Genomic DNA, 17,199 nt, shown 5'->3' on the forward strand with positions numbered 1-17,199 from the left:
CACGCACGCACACGCACCCTGACCTGCCAGCATCAGTAGCCTCGCGCAATCTCTGCTGAAACGGCGGAACAAACCCGTGGTGACACGTGTGCGCACAGCGCGCGGCTCCAACAGACCAAGCGTGTCCACGCACACACATGGGCCGCACACACGCGCACACACGCACACAATTACCAAAGCTGCAGGTGCTTCTCAATCAGCCCACAGAGCACATGCGCAAAAGACGCGCGCGCACACACAGTTCCAGTGATCCAGAAAACTCTGAACACGTGAAGCAGAAACTGCAGAGATCCGAAGTGTCTCCAGAAACAAACTGCTCACCTTCCAGCAGCAACAACCCCACATCCGCGTGAGAAACACTCTCGCGCACTCACTCACGTGCAAGCGCAAACACAAGCGCACACTAATTTGTTTTGCCTTCCTACCTTCCTCGTGCATCCGCTGCAGACAGAAAGTGAGGTTCCGCCGCCAACCCGGCATGGTGATGAAGGAGAGGAGGAAGAGGAGGAGAGGTCTAGATGATGAGGATGATGAGGGTGGTGCTGATAAGAAATGATGAAGAGGAGTGATGATGACAGTAGATCCTGTCCAGTGGAGGTGATGACACGCAGCAAAAATAGCGATCCCCCCCTCGTTTCTTCTTCTTCTCTTCTCCCTCTGTCTTCCTCCTCTGTGTTTCTCCCCCCGTGTGTCTGTCGGTAAACGGCGAGCAGCGGCTGCTCTCTCCGGTAACGACCCCGCTGACAGTCCGTGTGACAGTCGGTCCCGCTGCGGCACCAATGGTCTCTCTCTCTCACTCTCTCACTCTGTGCTAACAGAGTCCAGTCACCTCTCTCTCTCTTTCATTCCTTCTTTCTGTCTCTCTATGTTTGTCTCTCTCCGTGTCACCCCTGCTTCCTCTCCGTCTCTCTCTCTCTCTCTCTCTCTCTGGCTCTCTCTACTTTATTTTCTTTCATTTACTCTGTCTCTCCTTGTCCCTTACTATTTTGTCCTCTTTGCTCCACTCTCTGTATCCAATCATATTTCGCTCTCTGAGTTCATTTTCAGTTCAAATGTTTTTTTTTTTGTTTGTTTTTTTCATTTGCTTATCAAAACAAAACGTTTTATTTCCAAGGCAAGACTACATTTAGGTGCTTTTATCAATATTCAACAAGTACTTTTATAAGGACACATATACTGTATATATAGAGGCTGCATACACATTGAGCCTATATGTACATGGATACACATCTCTAAGCTCATTAACTCCTTAACAAGCAACAGCTGCTGTTGGGTCATTCATTAACTCTGTGCCGCCAAACTTTGTTCCAGAACTTTTTTTAATTCTTGTGATCCCAAAGTTCCCACAAGACATGAAATATGTCAACTTTTTGGGAAATTTATAATCACATACAAACCATCCAGAACGGTGCAGTAATTATGTGAGATCACTGAACTTCATGGACTAACAGACGTTTTCACAGCAGACATGTTGGCCTGTTGTAGCAGGAAAAGCGCAGGTGTAATTGATAACATTAAAAAACGACTGCCCTTCCATCTAAGTGAGCCAGTCCCGGGGTGTTGGTGTTGTGCATGCTGGCTCACAGTCATGGATTACTGAGACACTTCATGGAACTGAGCCATTGTCAACAAAATTAGTTTCACCTGTGTCTTTCATGCTGCGACAACTCAAAGTGTCTGCCATGAAAACGTTATGATGATGTGCAAGTTGCCGTTGTGCACACGATTTAAGACAAAAATCAAAGTAATGGGAATATTTCCAGCCATTTCCATCTCCACAGCTAGCTTGCTGCTTAGTAATGTGCACACATGAAGATTAAGAATTTTTGAGGGGTAACTAATATTATTACTGGCATTTTATTAGTAATTCATTACTCTACTCATTATTGGGGAAAGTAATGTCATTACTGTACGTGTTGCTGCCCAGCGATGCCTGTTGTAGACAAACACTTATTACTTGTTGCATTACTTCTGTCATTTCATTGAAATCTTCAGACCTTTTTAATGTTAACATGGATTCATCTTTTACAATAATAAGTTTAATTTAGATAGCATTTTGTTGTTGCCACATTTAATAAACATGGAACAGAAATAACCAAATACGAACAAAACACCGCAACAAAATATCAGAGAATATGATATGTGAAATGGAGAAAAGTTATGTGAAGTTTAAGCGATCTGAGATAGAATGAAAAGCAGCATATAAGAGCTTCATCTTAATACCGAATTATTATTATTATACATGTTGAATGACTGTAAAACTACAGGGTGATATGTACAGTTGACACTTCTCTAAGTGTCCTGTGATGAACGGGAGGTGCTGTTGACCTTGTGTAATGTGTGACAGCACTTGTGCTTGTTTAGTTAATTGAGTTGTCAGTGTTCCTGCAAAAATGTCACCAAGACAAATTCCCAATGCCGTCTCAAAATATAATTAACTGGGTGCAAATTCTGGAGTGCAGATTACACGGTGTGGACACTACGTAAAGACACATTGCACTGTTCGTCCACCTTTATCCCCGCATCTGGCCCCTCTCTATGACCGCAGTCTTTTCCTTTGATACTCTCTTTCCACCAAATTAGCTCTGGTTCTTGAGCCGGTTCCGTTCAGGATTCTTGGAACCACGGTGCTATCCGGTGAACCAGCCTGCGTTTCCACCAGTTTTGGAGGGCATTGCACAACAGAAGTAAACAGTAGTAGCAAGATGGCGGATCGCATTGATTGTCTGCAAGCTTTTCTTCTGTTGGTACAGATATTTGTTTTTATCTCAGGAGATGACCGAATGGTCACCAAGCACTGAGTCCACTGTTGCCTTCTCCATCCTCTCCCTCCAACCCGCAGAATATGACACGACCACAGATGTTGTCACGGTTTGCATGTCAGGTTACATTTTGTAGTCATTTAATCTGTTGTTAATAAAACAAAAAAGCTATTGATTAGTGACGCTTTAAGCTTTCTATCCCATTTAACTTTCAGAAGGAGAGCTGTGTGGCCACATCTTCAGGAAAATCTCCTCTCGTAGCTCCGCTGTCACACTCATCTACTGCATGTCCCCTACATTCAGTCTCTGTGGAGCTTCAGTGTACATCAGTGTGACATCACAGATGAGGGGGTGGAACAGGCTCTTCTTCGTTTGGTGATTGAAGAGAGTGTTCACTAGTACAAACTGAACTGCCCTGAGGCTTAGGAAGAGCAGATCTGAATACACATTTCCCTGTTAGTGGCTTCAGCTGTGGGCTTCGACTGCAATTAGCATTAAGTTAGCAAACAACACACCCACAGTCACAATCCAACATATTGTAGTTGTCCTTGAATGTATTGTCTCTCTCTCTTTAGCACACACACTCATGTTTTACACAAATGATAAGCAGTCTGAGCTGCATTTAGCACTGGGTGAGGTGCAGAGTCAGAGCTCGGCTCAATCCTGATACGTCATCATGCACTTTATAGAATTTAATGAATTTCATTTAATTCATTTAACAACCAAGTGATTCTCATGGTCCACTCAATTGGTGTTTCCAAGCAATTGGACTCAATTACATCAACACGAACACAGCAAGGACTTATAAATACACACAGAGAGCTACAGGGAGACGTTGACCATCAGTAAAGAAACAGACAGACAGACAGACAGACAGACAGACAGACAGAGGGTGTGTCTGACATCAAAGTCCATTTTTCTTTCTTTCAGGGAGATGAAGCATCCACTTCATTAATCACTGATGATCATTTGGTTTGATTGTTGGTAGAACTCATTTCCTCTCCATCACTCCAACTAACTCCATGGTAGCTGATATTATTAGCAAAACTGGAAATAAGCTAACTTATCTCTAAAATCGCTAAACTTTCTGTGTTTCATTCAAATGATGTTGTCAACTTTCTGTTGACTTTTCCTGTGGCTCCATGTCTAGAGCTAATCTGCAAATCTGAGCATGTTGACATGCTAAACTAAGATGTTGAACATGGAAAACATTACACCTGCCTATAATGTCAGCATGTTAGCGTGCCATTGCATGTCCATGTTAGCATTTAGCTCAGTACAGCCTCGAGGAGCCGCTAGCCTGGTTTTAGACTCTTTGCCTTGTCTAATTAAAGAATGCTAACTTCACCTTTCTTCCCTTTGGTAGACTTCAGTAAGGAAACAATACGATTCGTCACTACGCAGACTGACTGACATTCACCAGCCGTTACATATTTTGGCAAACTCAATGGAAAATTGGGAAGAAAGTGTCTGTTATTCAGTTTTCAATTAAAATGACAGTGACAGCCATGTTGGACAATGAAGGAGTCTTTGCCTGCCTTGCAGTTCCTGAGAGAAAACACATGTAGTCTGGAACAGCACTGGAATTAAAAACCTAGTAACAAGGTGATTTCGACTGTGTTTACACACACACATCTGCACAACCTCACGCAGACACGGTGCATGAAACTGGGAGGGCTGTTTGGTGGAGGATTGTGACCTCTTGTGGTTCTACAGTACAGGTGCAGTTTGTCCCCCTGCAATGTAAGAGAGTCACTGATCCATGGGATACCTGCACTTCAAACTGCTGACTTCATCAAATGAACACACTCACGTTCTACTTACTGCAGTGTTCACTCTGAACGCTATATTATTTCATACTCACACATTCACATGTACACTTCTTCTGTCTAGCTCTCTCTGCCCTATAGATGCCCACTGATCAGATGTTACACAAAGGACAGATTAAAAATAGAGGGGAATGTAGATGGTGCATACTATAGAGCTGAAATTATAACACACAGACACACTGCAGTACTCTCTCTTCCTCTCACAAACATGCACACAGTATGTTGTCTCTGTTTTCGGCACATATTGTTCAAGAAATAAATAAGAAAAGAACATTTCAGACAGTACAACATGGAATCACAGTGAAAGGACCTGCTGACACACATGCAGCTCAGCACAACTACTGCAGAGATGCTGTGTGGGCAAAAAAAAGAAAGTAATGGTATAGACTTTTTTAAGTACAACTTTTACAACCCAGTTAGAAGGCGCCATGTTGCAAAAAAGAAAAAAAGACAAATAAGGCTCAGGATTGTTTCTGCTGTCAGCAGCTGCAGCCCTGTGATAAACTGGATTATAATGACACCAGAGGAGAGGAGGGTGCTTCTTTCTCACAGAGGCTGTGATTAAAGATTTCATGACCTTTCACACTGGAGGTACAAACAGTCCGTTTGTCAGAGTGGACTTTCACCTCAACATTTAGGCTGCAGCCTTGTTAGCTCTCTCAGGCATCTTCAGTGGATGTTGTTCTGACGGAGTCTGATCTGGCTGATCCATTTCTATAGAAAAGGAACGAGGGGGGGGGGGGGGGGCGTGTCTAGGTGATGTGGGTCTATGGAGGGGTCTCCCACACGTGACTGACTTGATGGTCCTGTTCAGCAGCCTGGAGGGGGGTAAAGACACAGATCAGAAGAGGACAGCATCGTCACCCAGAAGGCAGCTTCCTCGCTCGGATGATTCTGTTGTAAACCTGTGCCTGCCACTGGCCCTGTCTTTCATCTGCCTTTTGTCATTTTTATAGACCTAAACCAGCACCGATTTTGTGATTGTTCACCCTCAACCTACAAACCGAGACCACATCCTTCAGTTCCAGCGGTTCGGTTGTTTAAAACCCTGCGCGGTGTTTTGGATGTGTCGGCCGGCTGCAGCGGTGTTCGCGGTGCTGACCGCCTGTCTCTGTTGCGGTCCGCTTCTGTGCGCTGCGGGGAGAAGCCAGCAGCTCAATCACCGGCCGGTCATCGGTAAGAATCAGCCGCATGAAGGGCTGCGTGTCTGTCCCTCTCCAGAGGACACGTCGGATTGTGATATCTCTAATGTAAATCTCATCGAGAATGTTCTGGAAAGGTGTCTGTGTGTGTGTACGTGTTGATAGTTTGTTTATTGGATTCAATTTATTGAATTTATTGGATTTTTAAAATATAAATCCAAGACAGAAGGTGGCAGAGACGAGAAAACAAGAGAAAAGCGTCCTTTCTTCTGTCTGTCTGTCTGCCGCTGAGCCACCTTCAAAATAAGAGTTCCCCACTTCCCTCTTTGCCAGCAGGCTGACAGCCTCCTTTAATTAATTAATCTATAATCTATATAATAATAAAGTTGAGTTACCATAATATTTTTCTTTCCAAGAAACAGAATGTGTAGAATCTTTCCTCCAGCAAGGCAGCAGCTAACCATAGTGACCACTCCCCAACATCCTGTGCATCCTAGGCAGAGACACCAGGCACACTCAAACCTACAACACATTGACTGAATCTGATATAATCACATATAGTAACTGTAAATACTTAATGTAGCTTTAACACCTCAGTTGTCTCTGATGAAGTGTCTGCAGAGGCTGTGAGGTTTAAGGAACAGGACGCTCTGCGGGGTTTTACTGATTAGAATCAGAGAACTATGTCCCTGTTTACACCTGGCCAGCTCTAAGTACGTCAGTTCACACCTCCACACGAGTCCCGAGTGACCACTTGTGATCAGATCTCACTTCCCCGCTCTATATGTAATAAACACGTGCATCATTTCCGTTTGTAAAAACCAAATGCGTTGTTGTTTTGATGTTTTTGTTGACCTGAATTTGATGAATTTACTGTTTATCAGACCACAAATAAGACAAGGATTAGGTTGGATAAACGATGGGAGTGGAGTGTTTCTGGGGGCCGGGCCTCACTGATTACTGTACAAACACACAACTTTAAAGTATCTGTCCATCAGGAAACTCTGTAAATCACAGAGAGTTGAGGCAGAGCAGCCGGAGGACATCAGACATGGACGGATCGCAATGCGTCCTCAATACTTAGAGCTGTCCACTTGTGATCGGATCATCCAAGACACATTTTAATGCCACGTGTAAACCGGGCCTATGACAGCACACTATGTTGCCTTGAGAAAACCTTGCTGCAGTCATTGTGGTCAGAACTCCATGTTTCCAAACCAAGGCCACGACTCATGATCTGTGGTTACACGTAAAGTAGGAAGTGCATTAACACCGCATTGCACTGTCACAGTAAGGACTTAGTGTGTCATCTCATTTGGGGTCTTGCCTGTTTGTTTGGCAGGGTATCAAAAATGCACCTAAAATCTCTATTACTTTGTTTTGAAGCGGATGGAACGTTTCTAAACTTCCTCTATAATTAATATAGTTTAGTGTGTATGCTGCTCTCTGAGTGTGTGTTAGCACAACATCAAAAACACATTTTATGAAAACTTTTCTCAGCACTAGGTGTTCTACATTGGCCTTGCTTTGTGCATTTCATTCCATTTTCACTTGCGGCCTTGGGACGTCCCTTTGTTTTGGAGCCTGTGGATACAATAAAAGGCTGTGGACTAAAACACCTGATGGCTTTGCTTTGTCATGTGACATCTGGACATTGTCTAGTAATGAAGTAATACGACAGGCGATGGGGCGTTGTGGGGATTTATATACTATATTTTGAGCATCGTATGTATCTTTTGCTGGTAGAGTTTGTGGTGTTTTATGATACACATGACTTATGATGAGTCCTTTCTGAAGACAAACGAAGGGAAGCGCGTACTATTAGGGAGACGCACATGTCACAAGAATGAACAAGTTAATACCTGTAGGGGATTTGATCTCTTCAAGAGTGCATCAGTGTAGATGTATTCCTTGTCAACACCCCTGCTTTATGTTGCTATGACTGAAATATCTGTGTATCTGTGTTATAGTATCTGTCTTCTGTCCTCCTAAGGTGTGTTGGCACAGGAAAACCTTCCTGGAGACCAGTTTGCTCGTGGCTTCTCTTACATCGCTGCCTCCTATGTCAAATACCTGGAGGGAGCCGGGTCAAGGGTCGTACCCATCAGGTAAAGCAAGTGTGACCTTTTAGCTAATTGTTTTGGTTTTACAATCCACAACGTTACTGTTTCGCTTCCTCTCTGGGCTTTCAGCAACGTAACAAGACAACATAAAAGACTGCTGTGAGATAGCTCATCATCGTACTTCTTTCTTGGTGAACTACTGTGATATTCCTCTCATTTGCATGGGCTCCGCCCACATCAAACCACATCAGGCACCAAGACTAATACTGCTGGGAATCACATGAGGATCACAATTTAGAAGAAGTTAAATGGTAGGAAGTTAGGAAGAAGGGCTCCTTTATTATTTTTTATGGGTTGTGGGGTGGGAATTATTGCTCTTTGAAGGGAGCCAGATCTTATGGCTCTGTTCCTTTCATAGTTCTTTTTTTAGGGGGCCGGGGTTACTAGTTTTATCTGCAGAATAATCACTAGGATAAAGATAGGGGAAGATTTGGGTCAGATTCAAACTTATATATAGCTATATAAGCATCATGTTAGCATACAGTGTCATAAAAAAGCATAGTGCATATTCTTACACCACAATAAGTATCAACAGCAGAAATCATTATTTAGCTTTTCACATCCTTAGTGGGATTTCTTTTATAGAAATCCTGCTTGAAAATTACTAAAAGAGTATCACATCCTACTTTCACCTCCAGTCAAATTGTGATCCCCATCTGATCCACAGCAGCATCAGTCATGGTGCTGGGTGGGGTTTCATGTGGGTGGAGCCTGATCTTATGGCACCGTTCTTTTCCCAGAATGGGAAATCCTTTTTAGGGGTTACTAGGTTTATCTGCAAAACTATCACTTAGATAAAGATATGGTAAGATTTGGATCAGATCTAAACTCATTTTGCATGAGTAGACTCGGCTTAGCAGCATTAAATTACTGGTATTGTCACACCTAATGTCAATGATTTGCCTTGAAACCATTACACAAGGTAAAGCTATCAGTGTGTGTCTGAGAACGCATGCTCTCAAACCAAAATAAAGCTCATTTATTAGCAACAGTCATTGTTTTGTTTTTCACATTTTTTGTGGGATTTCTTTTATAGAAATCCTGCTTGAAAATTACTAAAAGAGTATCACATCCTACTTTCACCTCCAGTCAAATTGTGATCCCCATCTGACCCACAGCAGCATCAGTCATGGTGCTGGGTGGGGTTTCATGTGGGCGGAGCCTGTGCAAATGAGAGGGACATCACTGCATCAGTAGACATGTATGCTGAGTTATATTGATCGTCTTTGACGGGTTTAATCTTTGTGCCTTTTTTGTTCACCAGAATCAATCGCACAGAAGAAGAATATGCTAAGATATTCTACTCAATAAATGGGTGAGCTGAACATGGTTCTCTTGTTTTCGCCTTTTTTTAACTCTCTAAATGACGTGATTTCACTAAACAGTTTTCTGCCTGGCTCGTGCTTCTCATTGCACTACACATTTTCATTGCATTGGCCGTGTGTACACCATTTTTGAATTAAAAAACTAAGCTAGCTAGATAAGAAGTGGTAATAAAAGCACTGCAGTGGTTTGAATTGGTAAGTTTAGCAAAGCATTTTGTCTATTACAGCGCAATTGTCGATTCTAAATCTGGTCAGCAGCTCCAACCTGCAGACTTTGGCATAGTTTGCTTGCTTAAAGGTCAACAGCCAATCAGCAAAGCTACGTCAGTCAGCAAAGATTTATATAAACAGGGGATTTATGGCTACTACTGATGATATTGTTAGCTTACAATACATTCTATGTTAGTTGGTGTTATAACAAGACAAATGTAAGCGTACTTGTTGTACTCATAGGTCATGTTTAGACTCATGTGAAAGCTGTAAGAAAGTGATATCAACCACTGCTAGCTGTATGCAAGACGTCCTGGCAGTATTTCCCAGCATGCAGCCTAAATATCTAATGTGAAAGTGTCTCCTCAGGTTGTTGCTGCCAGGAGGAGATGTAGATATTCAGACATCGCAGTTCAGTCGAGCCGCCAAGGTCTTTTACGACTTGGCTCTAAAGGTAAGACATTTGACATGTACAACTGACAGCCAAGGTTCGTTTTTAGTGTTTTACCCTGCTTTAATTTTCCTCTCATCACATTTTCAAGTCTTAACTAAAACAACACTCAGATACATTGAAAGAGTTTTTGGTTCCTGTAATTGTTCCTCTTATCTATACTGGCAGTCAAGAGATACCTTCCTATGTAAGTGATGGAAAATCCACTCTGACTTAGACAAATCAAGTAGATATTTTCTAAAGATACTGTGTTTTTAGTGCAAGATTCCTGTTGGTGTTTCCTCGGACAGTGATACCTGCTGAGCCACATATTAGCCTCAGCTGTACTTGGTGTGAATATGTGCAACTGTATGAGATAGAGGCACTTGTTGTTGTTGTTGTTGTTGTAGGTGAAATAGAGCATTCTGTGCTGGAAATCCTTGGAGAATTAAAGGATGCAACTGTTATCACAGATCATCATTTACGGTTAAACAATGGCATTACATCTTCCTCACTGCTACCTTCTCATTCCTCACTCTCTTATCCTCTGCAGGCCAACGATGCTGGGGACTACTTCCCTATCTGGGGAACTTGCCAGGGCTTCCAGCAGCTGTCTGTTCTCACAGCCAACAAAAACCTGCTCACCCTCACTGATACCAAGGCTGTGGCTCTACCTCTCACTCTCACACCAGGTATTTTCATCAACCTCACATCACACGATGAAGCTGAGCGCTTCTTTTCCCCTGTTCTCTGTTCCGATTGGCCCTCTTCTCAGATGGGATACATCCCTCAGCTTACAGTCCTTCATTTGTCACATTTTAATGTATAGTGATCACTAGTCTTAAAGGCCCTGTACACCCACACAGGTGTTCCCAGCTATTCAGTGTAGTAAGAGTTTTTGCTCAGGTCAATGTTAGTTGTCTCAAATCTTATTATATCTCATATATATCTTTTGATAATAAAAGAAAAGGAAAACTACAGTAAAGAGCAATAATTCCTGCCTACACGCCAATATGCCTCATAGCGATATCAGTCATGGTGCTAAATGTGGTGTGATGTGGGCAGATCCCAAGGATATTTTGAATCGAGGTTCTGAGGACAGAGCGTGTTGTATGCTGTGCAGACTGTAAAGCCCCTTGAGGCAAATTGTGATTTGCAACATAAAACGGACTTGACTTGAGTTAGAGTTCTGCTGAACTTTTAGGCCAGCTGCAGTTGTAGAAAGTTAGAACACATAACATATTATACTTATTAAGTTTCAGTGACTGATGACAACAGTAATGTGTGAACTGCTTTGTGTGAATTCTGTGCCTGTCCTCTAGCGGCCCAGTCCAGCCGTCTTTTCCGGACTTTTCCTAAGGATCTGCTGCAGTCCCTGGCTGAGGAAAACATCACTTCCAACTTCCACAGCTGGAGTCTGTCTATGCAGGTATTTTCTGGTCTTTTTTCTGCCCCCTCCTGAAAAGCATGATCACCTCCTGTCATGGCTGGAGTCTGTTTCCCAAAATGTCCTTAACTGTATGTCAGACGTTGCTCTCTATTATTATTTATATTATTATCTATAATATTCTAAACCTAAACATTTATTTATAGTAAAAATTCTATTCAGCCTATTTATGGAAAACCTACCTTGAATCCAGCTGTCGCTATGTGTGGTCTTAAAGAGTAAATGCACCCAGGCTAATGATCTACACCACCTAATGCCCACGTCTTTTGGTACCTCGAGTAAGACCACACCTGACAACTGTCACTACGGGAATGCAGCCATCCGGCGTGGTGGCCAAGTGGTAAGGCGTTGGTCTCGTAAACCAAAGATCATGGGTTCGACCCCCATCCATGCCTTAGTGTTAAGATGTATATTATATATTACAGGAATCATAGCTGCTAGTGGGGCTAAATAATTCTCACGTAACGTTTTAGGGCTACGACAACTACATTAATATAGAATCTCTGTCTTTGAACCGACAGAACTACAGCCGAAATGCCAAGCTGAAGAGGTTTTACAAGGTCCTGTCCACTAACAATGATGGGAAGAAAGAATTCATCTCCACCATGGAAGGTATCATTCCTCACTGACTACTTTGCGGTTTGAGTGCCATGTCCGTGTTGTTTACTATACAATTACAAACATACAAATAGCAAACTACTGTGGATTCAGCATTTTCAGCATTCACAACTGGCAGCGTCACCTAATAACTGAACTAATGCTTTTGATCATAATACTGAGAGTAATGCAGATTTTTCAATGGGAACACTAGAGATGATGAAAGGGGGGAAATGATATTTGTAATGATCATGATGGTCTAACTTGAAAATTAGATGTTGATTACAATTATTAGTGCATGAGCGACTTGTTTTGTGGTCTGACAGTGTGTCTGGTTTTCCTCAGCCTACCGCTACCCATTTTATGCAGTGCAGTGGCATCCAGAGAAAAGCCCCTTTGAGTGGATAGATAAACCAGGCATGGTTCACTCCACTTCTGCTATAAGAGCCTGCTTCTACACTGCCAGCTTCTTTGTCTCTGAAGGTAACATGTGGTATCTCGGTATGCTTTATTATTTATATTACCAGCACTATTAACTGCCCATTTCTTTTTTTTTTGCATGTTTCCTAGCAGAATACCTCAAAAAGGCTAAGTCACTGATTTCACTTGAATTTGATGGAAAGATATCTGATTAGTTTGTCTCATACCTCCTGATGCAAAATAAGAATTATTTACAAGTATGACTATTCATTTCCGCTGCGGCAAAAAGTTGAGATGGATTCAACTTTTGGAGAAACGCAAACCCGGCGTCACGGTCTGAATGCAGCCTAAGATCCTGCGTTCTTAATTGGTCAGTGGTCACATCCATAGTTGCTGAAGTCATCATTAAGTCCATTTGGTGTCATAGTGTTGAGTGAGTTCATCCAAAACATTTATCTTTGGGCCAGTTTCAGTCCTTCCTCTAGTAGATATCATGACTTTCTCAATCCCACAGAATTTTACTGAAGAGGGTGACCCATGGTTTGCTTCAGCATAATGTTTTGCAATTGCATCGTCCATATTGCCTGTATGGATTGCAGTTTTGTGCTCCGATATTCGTTGTTTAAGGGGCTGTTCGGTTTGTCCAACATATGCTAGACTGCATGGGCATAATGACATGTAAATCACTAGAGTCGATTTACACTTTAAACATTCCTGAATGGGAATTTTCCTGCCAGTGTGGGAATGATTAAATGATTTTGTTGTTGTATTGTTTTGCAGCAGGTACAGTTACATACATGCCAGTTGCAGCCTTGTGGTCTTGTTTAGAGACATATTTTTGTACATGGCAGTGTTTTTAATTGTGGGTGCTCTCCTGAATGAGAAAACAGGCGTAGATTTGCAGAAGTCCTTCAGAGATTGTTCTGCTTGAAGCACATGCCAGTGTCTCTTGAGTGTACCTTTTATTTATGAAGCACAATGATTATATTCAGAAGAGAAACAAGCCTGGCTGGGATTCTTTGTTATTTGCGTATTAGACAGGAGAGCGGTATTAGACAGAGCGAGAGGTGGTGTTGGAACGTTGTACGCCTTTCTGAATAGAGTTGGAGGCATAACCTCTTCCCTTGAACTGAGTAGCCATGATGTTTTGAAAATGAAAGTCGTAAAGATCCGAGCAGTTGCATTTGACGCTCAAAAACTGTCCATCTGGGATATTATCATTTAGATGTGTGGGATTACTGCTAGTAGCATGATATATTGAGTTGCGCTCCACATCTTTTCAGAAGTGTGAATAGCTCCAGTTTCATCTTTGTGTATGGTTACATCCAAATAATTGATTTAGTCAGTGCTGTGTTCACATCTGAACTTCAGGAAACTGCGTCCCCAAAATAACTAGATGTTCAGTTTGTTGTTTAACTAGATCAGTGTACCGTATTTTATCTATGAGTGATGTGGGTTGTTATTGGGGTCATGTCAATCCAACCACAGAGGGCGCTGTTGCCGTGTGTGGGGCAACATACTCTCCATATCTTCCTCAGTATGGAAAAATGTTGCTGAGTTGATGAATTCCTCAAATGATGTGGCCATCATGGTTGTGTTTGAGCCAAATAAACAAGTGAAATGTGAGAAGTTTGTCCTCCTTGACCTGGAAATTTGAGATGTTCTACCTTTTCATAAATTTTTGGGAATATTGGCCTTTGGGTCCTGCGCTCCACTGAGAATCCCATTGTTGAAGCTGTTCTGGAGAGCTTTCAGTCTTATTGCATGATCTTCATCAGAAGATGTTGGCCGTCCATGTTTCCATTTTGAGCACTTTAAGGAAATTCTTGCCCGTGTTGGCTAAAAATTAATCAATGAAAAGTATTATATGAGATGTGGCCGATTTAATCTAGACTCCCATATCTCTTGAGTTATGCATATGCAACTAAATCAAATAAATGTAGTCGATGAAGGTCCTCACAAGTGTAAGACAGAGAAACAATTGCATTTAGATCATTTAATACAAGAACAGTATGTGTGTGTGTTATGAAGGAAAGATCAGCAGAAGGTCTGTATGAGTGAAGCTTCATCACTATACTTTTCTTTCTCTCTTCCAGCCATGAAGAACCAGCACCATTTCTCCAGTCCTGTGGAGGAAGAGAGAGCTCTCATCTACAACTTCTCTCCCGTCTACAGAGGGACCCATGCTGTCTTTGTGCAGAACTATTACTTTGATTGATGGACGGTACTGAAGACGAAACAGACCTGGGCTCAGTCCAGTCTCAATTTGTCATTGGTAGAACATCTCGGCCCAAGTTTAAAACCAAACTTACAGTAGCCTCAAACAACAAGTAGATAATTAGCAGTTCAGCTTAACTGATTTGTACAGTAATATGAAATGCAGATATGCCAACAGGATGGTGAAAATAATACATATGTTATTCAAAAATCTTTGGTATTTTTAAAGTCTAATATCAGAAAAAATAAATAAATAATTCAAATAGGAAGACGTAAAAAATAGTTTAGATTTTGGAGTAACAGATCTTAGTCTGGTTCCACTTACAGTATATTAAGCCCATCTAAATACTGTCACACACTTTATGTTGTCCCGATTTTGTTAAAACGACCATCAATCCAAATCACCTTACTGTGTCATGATTTGTTTTTTTTTAACATGGCTGAATTACATATATTAAATTAAATTAAACATAAGAATACTGATAAATACTTGGTGAAGAAGAATGTGACAGAAATTCCAAATTTCCAGGGTATCCCTTTCATTGCAGCATGTGTCTAAGATACCAATAACTTCATTACAGAATACACAAATATGCACCTCAAAAAAAGCTGACATTCCCATGTTGTTAAAATACATAATTGGATACCTTTGCTGGTGTTTAACACTATTAAATTACATCTGTCTCCTAAAATAAACCAATCAGGGGCTCGACAGACTGAGGGATCAGTGACATAAGTTTGCACATTCAAGGGTTTGTAGAGACAAGCTTGTTTAAGTATACGCAAGCACAGATTTCACAAGATTACACATTGCCCATTGGGAGACATTGTTAGCCTCCTTTAGCTCCTAAAAGTCTGGGAGGCTGGAAATAAATAGAAACCTTTGTTTTGTGAGTACAGCCAAACGTCACCTGAGCCCAGGCTTAAACGTGGATAACCAATTAACACTGACTCACCCCTGTTCACATGTGACGTTTGATCAACAGCAAGAGGCTACTGGAGGTCAGTCAGACTGCTGACAAACTGCTGTTTCAGTATCAGCGTGAAATAATGAATGTGAGTCTTCAACCTTCCTTCTGTAGAAATGGAAACTCCTTTTCTATGTATTGGCTCTATTCTGCAATGCAGCACAAGTCGCTCATTCCTCAACATCTGTAACATACAAAGCATTCAGTGTGTATGCCTGTCAATGAGAAATGAAAATTGAATTACCAATCTATATTTTTGAAAGAACTACTCCCATATTTTGAAGTGTGTGTAATAATTTTGAAACGGTGTCTTTGTTCCAAAAATATACATCAATAACTCACAAAAAGTCTTGAGAAAGAGTTTATCTGTACATGATTGTATTCTTGTGTGTCTTTGTAGGCATTTAAATATTTTTATTCCTCAACAGGAAGCTGAATATTTTATACAACATGTTGTCAGAGAATGCCACATATCTCTAGATGATCAGGATTTGAGTTTTGTTTTTCAGTTTTACAGTAGGCAGATTTCAGTGACATTAATTTTATACAAAGAGGATTGGAAACCTGAAAACCTTGTGACACCACCAATGTTCTTCATGGAAAAAGTGGATTTTAAGGATTGGTTTATGTTGTTATTGAGACATTTTGTCACTTTCTTTATCAGCCACCACTCTGAAACTAGTATACCGAACCAATAAGGCTCATCATTTTGAGATATTAACAATTTCTTCAGACAAATACAGGATGTTTTTCATTTTTTGCAGTGTGGTTTGAAAAGATTTTCTCCCATTTTGCATCCCCACACATTGAAATGTTAACTACATATAGATAGACGATTAAATCAAAATATTCCTTTTTTGGTTTTGTCAATAAAACAAAAACAATTTGTCAAATATAATAAGCCCTTCAACTAATTACTTGACCAAATCCTACTTTATAACATCTTAGATTTAGTTCAAGTCAGTGGCTTTGGATACATACATTGATTGCACAACTGATTGTACAAGTTTTGCTTCTTTGTTTGACAATGTGCCAGATAATCAGACAATAAAGGAAGTCAAGTAAACCTCAGTGCATCCAACATCCTTTGAAAGTACAGTTTCCATTTACTGACTGACTGACGTGATGAAGAGTGAAGGTACTCATTCGCCATGTCGCCTTTATCCTGCTACAAAAGGTGTTTTAAACACTTCACAGGACCGATCCGTGTTTATTAAGGAGTCATGTTGCTGTCCTGTGAAAAACATGAATCTCCAAAATGTCAACTTTTCATAAGAAAAACAGCTCTGTTTTCAGATTGTGAAAAGGCGTTTTCCATATAATCCAATGGTTTTCTGTCAACAAATACAACACTGAAAAATTAAAAATCACCAAAATCACCATTGTTACTGGACAGCAGCAATATATAATTGGGTTCGTGTCCGGTTCCAAAAAGCAGGTTAAGTTAAGTTGAAAATGAGAAAATCTCGGCAGCCCCACAAATCTGGAACATGGAGTGATGTGTCAATGTATATTGTGGATATAAAGAAACCAAAAAAAAGGTATTATTTATTAGGAGTTATTAGGACACTCTAAACATTAGACGGAGCTCAACAAAAATACAGAAAATCTCTCAATTGAAATAACCAAAACTGTTCAAACTTTTTCATAAGGTTTTATGTTCATGTATGACATGTAGTGTTCCGACAGTTCCTTTAAATAACTTAGATTTAGCGGTTGCTTGTGTTAG

The 17,199-nt window shown here is 41.1% G+C and overlaps 1 protein-coding gene and 1 non-coding gene across 2 annotated transcripts; both read left to right on the forward strand.

The window, feature by feature from the left end:
* Nucleotides 1-5,655: 5,655 nt before the first annotated feature.
* Nucleotides 5,656-14,503, forward strand: LOC139282929 (gamma-glutamyl hydrolase). The gene is made up of 9 exons (XM_070902840.1): nucleotides 5,656-5,767; nucleotides 7,727-7,841; nucleotides 9,121-9,171; nucleotides 9,761-9,845; nucleotides 10,375-10,513; nucleotides 11,144-11,250; nucleotides 11,790-11,880; nucleotides 12,211-12,348; nucleotides 14,382-14,503. The coding sequence occupies exons 1-9, from the start codon at nucleotides 5,656-5,658 to the stop codon at nucleotides 14,501-14,503; spliced, it is 960 nt and encodes a 319-aa protein (XP_070758941.1).
* On the forward strand, nucleotides 11,592-11,663 carry trnat-cgu (transfer RNA threonine (anticodon CGU)). Its single transcript has one exon. It is a non-coding gene; the product is annotated as a tRNA-Thr (tRNA).
* Nucleotides 14,504-17,199: the final 2,696 nt, after the last annotated feature.

This window comes from Enoplosus armatus, chromosome 3 (genome assembly GCF_043641665.1).
Source record: "Enoplosus armatus isolate fEnoArm2 chromosome 3, fEnoArm2.hap1, whole genome shotgun sequence".
Classification (NCBI taxonomy): Eukaryota; Metazoa; Chordata; class Actinopteri; order Centrarchiformes; family Enoplosidae; genus Enoplosus; species Enoplosus armatus.

Coding starts and splice junctions, on each gene's coding strand:
- LOC139282929 (XM_070902840.1), top strand. CDS start 5,656: ATGTGTCGGCCGGCTGCAGCGGTGTTCGCGGTGCTGACCGCCTGTCTC. Junction 9,172..9,760: donor ATATTCTACTCAATAAATGG/GTGAGCTGAACA, acceptor GTGTCTCCTCAG/GTTGTTGCTGCCAGGAGGAG. Junction 11,881..12,210: donor ATTCATCTCCACCATGGAAG/GTATCATTCCTC, acceptor GGTTTTCCTCAG/CCTACCGCTACCCATTTTAT.